Source organism: Myotis davidii, unplaced genomic scaffold (assembly GCF_000327345.1).
Source record: "Myotis davidii unplaced genomic scaffold, ASM32734v1 scaffold221, whole genome shotgun sequence".
In the NCBI taxonomy this organism is placed as follows: Eukaryota; Metazoa; Chordata; class Mammalia; order Chiroptera; family Vespertilionidae; genus Myotis; species Myotis davidii.
The window spans coordinates 7,070,770-7,074,867 of record NW_006293349.1 but is presented as its reverse complement, the minus strand read 5'-3'; the positions used below and the strand labels follow the sequence as shown (position 1 = coordinate 7,074,867).

Genomic DNA, 4,098 nt, shown 5'->3' with positions numbered 1-4,098 from the left:
ACCCAAGCTCCCAGCCTCTCCTTTTTTTTTTGGGGGGGGGGCAGGCTGGAAGCAGGTATCTGGGATTTATTTATCTTCTATAATTGAAACTTTGTAGCCTTGAGCGGAGCCCAGGTCTGGCCAGGGCAGGCGGGAAGCTTGGCTTCCTCCATCACTGGGGGCAACCGGAGCTTCCTGCTCACTCCAGCTCCATGGCTGCCACCATCTTAGTTGGGTTAATTTGCATACTCACTCCTGATTGGCTGGTGGGCCTGGCTTGTGGGTGTTGGAGTGATGGTTAATTTGCATCTTTCCCTTTTATTAATGTAGACTAGAGGCCCGGTGCACAAAAATTTGTGCACTCAGGGGGAAGGGGGGGTCCCTCAGCCTGGCCTGTGCCCTCTCGCAGTCTGGGACCCCTCGGGAGATAACGCCCTGCTGGCTTAGGCCTGCTCCCGGGTGGCAGAGGGCAGGCCCAATCCCTAGGTGCAGCCCCTGGTCGGGCTCAGAGCAGGGCCGATTGGGGATTTGGGGCGCCGCCCCCTGTCATGTACAGAGCAGGGAGATTGGGAGGTTGCGATGCCACCCTCAGTCACGCTCAGGGTAGGGCCGATTGGGGGGTCGGGGCACCGTCCCCTGTCACACTCAAGGCAGGGTCGATGGGGAGGTTGCGGTGCCACCCCCGTCACGCACAGAGCAGGGCCAATCAGGGGGTTGGGGCCCTGCCCCCCTGTCACTCTCAGAGCAGGGCCCATCAGGGGGGTTGGTGCTCTGTACCCTGTCACGCACAGAGCAGGGCCAATCGGGGTTGGGGTGCTGCCCCCTGTCACGCACAGAGCAGGGCCCATTGGGGTTGGGGCGCCGCCCTCTATCACTCACAGGGCAGGGCCGATCAGGGGGTTGGGGCGCCACCACTCTCACACTCAGGGCAGGGCCGATCGGGAGGTTATGGCTCTACCCCGTCACACACAGAGCAGGGCCCTTGGAGGCGGGGGATTTGGGGCACCACAACCTGTCACAGAGCAGGGCCAATCAGGGGGTTGGGGTGCCACACCCTGTCACACACAGAGCCACGGGGCGATCAGGGGGTTTGGGCACTGCCCCCTGTCATGCTGATCCCAGTGCTGGGAGGCATATTACCCTTTTACTATATAGGATAGAGGCCTGGTGCGTGGGTGGGTGCCGGCTGGTTTGCCCTGAAGGGTGTCCTGGATCAGGGTGGGGGTCCCCACTGGGGTGCCTGGCCAGTCTGGGTGAGAGGCTGAGGGCTGTTTTCAGGCTGGGGGTGACTGAAGCTCCCAACCGCTCCTTTTTTTCTTTTTTTTTCGTTTTTATTCTGGGCCAGCTTTAGCTTTGAGGCTTGGCTCCAGCTCTTAGGCCTCCGCTGTTGAAAGTAGGTTTCTGGCCTTTGCTTACAATGTTGCAATCCTGCTGGCTGAAGCCCAGCAGGTTTCTGGGGTTTTGTTTAGCTTCTATATTTGTTACATAGTTGCTTAGAGTTGCAGCTCAGAGGCCTACAGCGGCAGGCCGGGCACATTGGAGTCCTCCGTCACTGAAGCAAGCCAGCCTCATGTTAGTTTCAAGCTGCCTGGCTGCCGGCCGCCCTCTTGGCTGGCAGTTAATTTGCATATTGCCCTGATTAGCCAATGGGAAGGGTAGCAGTCATATGCCAATTACCATGTTTCTCTTTTATTAGATAGGATGTGTTAGGCACTGTACAAGCACCAGGAGATCCAGTATTAAATGAGTTTTAACATTCCCTGCCCTTGTAGAGTTTACATTCTAGTTGGGGGACATAGGCAGTGATCAAATGAACAACTAACTCTATGGTTTGTGAGGTGTTGATAAGTAATATGAAGAAAACCAAAGCAGGGAAGGGGATAGGAAGTTGAGGAATAGGAGTGTGTCATTTTAATAGGGTGATTGGAGGAGGGTTCATTTCCTATGTTACGGTCTCACTGACCTGAGAGTGAGCTGAAGGTGGTATGGGAGCAGACGGTAGGGAAGAGTGTCACCGGCCAGGGAAATGGTGAGAAGAGAAGCAGTCGTCTTTAAAATCAGAATCAGAGCTGATGCAGAGAAAGATGTCCAGTGTCAGTGTAACATGTCAGGATTGCTGACCGGGTCGCTGGAGGCTAGTGGTCACTCATTTAGAATGAGTCCAGTCAGCATGGGCAGCTGGTGGTGGAGAGCAGGTACATTTGGAGTAACAAGCAGGTATACTAATATTTGGAGTTTTATCATATGATTTTGATAAATGGAGAGAAGGGCGGAGTATTAAGGAGATGCGCAGGAAATAATTACAGTGCCACAGAGAAGGAGGGGAGTGAGGACCGGAAGGTGCAGAGGCTGTGAGGTGGGTAGGACCAATGCTGTGTAGAGCCCCTGGGGGGAGGAGAGTTGGTGTTGGGCTGCAGAGGGTGAGTGGATGGTGTGGGAGCGGTGGGAGAGAGGTATTGACATTGACATTGCTATGCTGACATTGGACATCTTTCTCTGAACCAGCCCTGATTATGATGTTAAAGATTGCTTCTCTTCTCAAATTTTAAGAAAAGGAAAATCAGCTACAGGGCCTAAGCAAATAAATGAATTTTATAATCTATCCTTTTGTCATTTACCTTTTTAGGAGTTACTATGAAGCCAATGACGTTACCTCAGCTATTAATGTAATTCAAGAAGCTTTCTCAAAACACCAGGGCCTAGTCTCCATGGAAGATGTTAACATAGGAGCTGAACTGTACATTTCTAACAAACAGTACGACAAAGCTCTGGAGGTAGGAACGTGTGTCTCTCTTTAGGTTTGAAACTCATTTCTGTGTTCTAGAAATTTTTACAAATAGACAGTTTTCTCATTTTAGTTATATATGTTACTTATGTGCTAAATTATGTAAAGAAATATGTATGGAAACATTTCTGATTCTATACTGATTCCATATGAAATATAAAATGTAGTTGTCACCTGGTAAAAGGTGCCAGGCATAGCTGTACTTCAGGGTGGCAAGACTCAGCCAGACTAAGTGCTGTCATTCAGTTCATAACCTGTTGGGGAAAGTTTATTGCTTTGATACAGGAATTACATGTCTGCAGTTAAGCATTCGTTAAAATTATATAAAAATATTAATGTGTCACAGTGGTTCCTTATATTAAAGAGACTTACTGATGCTTTTTATAGCCCATTTATATGTTGTAAGGAATATTTAAATTAACTGTTCAAACCTTTGCATTGTGAAAAGGTTTTTTATACATACCTACTGTATTATTTTCTCTCCCTCCTTCAATTCTTGTAGGTAATTATGGATTTTTCTGGAATCATGCTAGAAAAAAGAGCTACGGAAGAAGGCACTTCAGAAGAGAATACAGGTTGTAGTTTCTCTTCCTAGAAAGTGTATAGAATCCTCCCTTGTTCGTGTTGAACCTGACAGTTACTCTTTTCATAGCAAGTTTTCCCAAGAAGCATTTTTCCCTAAGAGGGATATCACATCTTTTTCTTGTGATTATTCACGTACACGTAATCTTTTCCAAAACGTTGTTTTCAGTCCCTTTTATTCTTCATGTCCTTTTGAACATGGCTTTTCTGTTGACCCAGGGTCTTTTTCTTTTTTTTCTTTAATATATTCCATGGATTATTTTTTTTACAGAGAAGAAGGGAGAGGGATAGAGAGCCAGAAACATCGATGAGAGAGAAACATCGATCAGCCACCTCCTGCACACCCCCACTGGGATGTGCCCGCAACCAAGGCACATGCCCTTGACCGGAATTGAACCTGGGACCCTTCAGTCCACAGGCTGATGCTCTATCCACTGAGCCAAACAGGCTAGGGCTGACCCAGGGTCTTTTTAGTGCTACGAGAAGGAATACTGGGTTCCTGAACAGCTTATCAAAGCAATTTACTTTTCAAAAAGGACTTAAAATGCTCTCTACTAATTTACCTGAAACATAAGCATTGAAAAAATTCTTCAAACTTCAGCACTGTATTATTCTATCCCTTTCTCACTTGGCTTTGTAGTGAAGACTAAAGGAGGCTTTTGAATTTAAGAAGAAAAGAGAGTTCGTATATTTTTGTTTGTCTTTTAGTCTTTTTAGTTCTTTGTAGATTTGAAAGAAAGTGGGAGTCTATG

General features: G+C 47.7%; 1 protein-coding gene across 1 annotated transcript in view; it reads left to right on the top strand.

Moving 5' to 3' along the window:
* The window catches only part of GTF3C3 (general transcription factor IIIC subunit 3), a 32,004-nt gene that overhangs the window by 11,664 nt on the left and 16,242 nt on the right, over positions 1-4,098 (top strand). The window contains exons 7-8 of the mRNA XM_015566121.1: positions 2,606-2,753; positions 3,267-3,339. Of these exons, the coding sequence (XP_015421607.1) occupies positions 2,606-2,753; positions 3,267-3,339 (221 nt within the window). The remainder of the gene's footprint in view (positions 1-2,605; positions 2,754-3,266; positions 3,340-4,098) is intronic.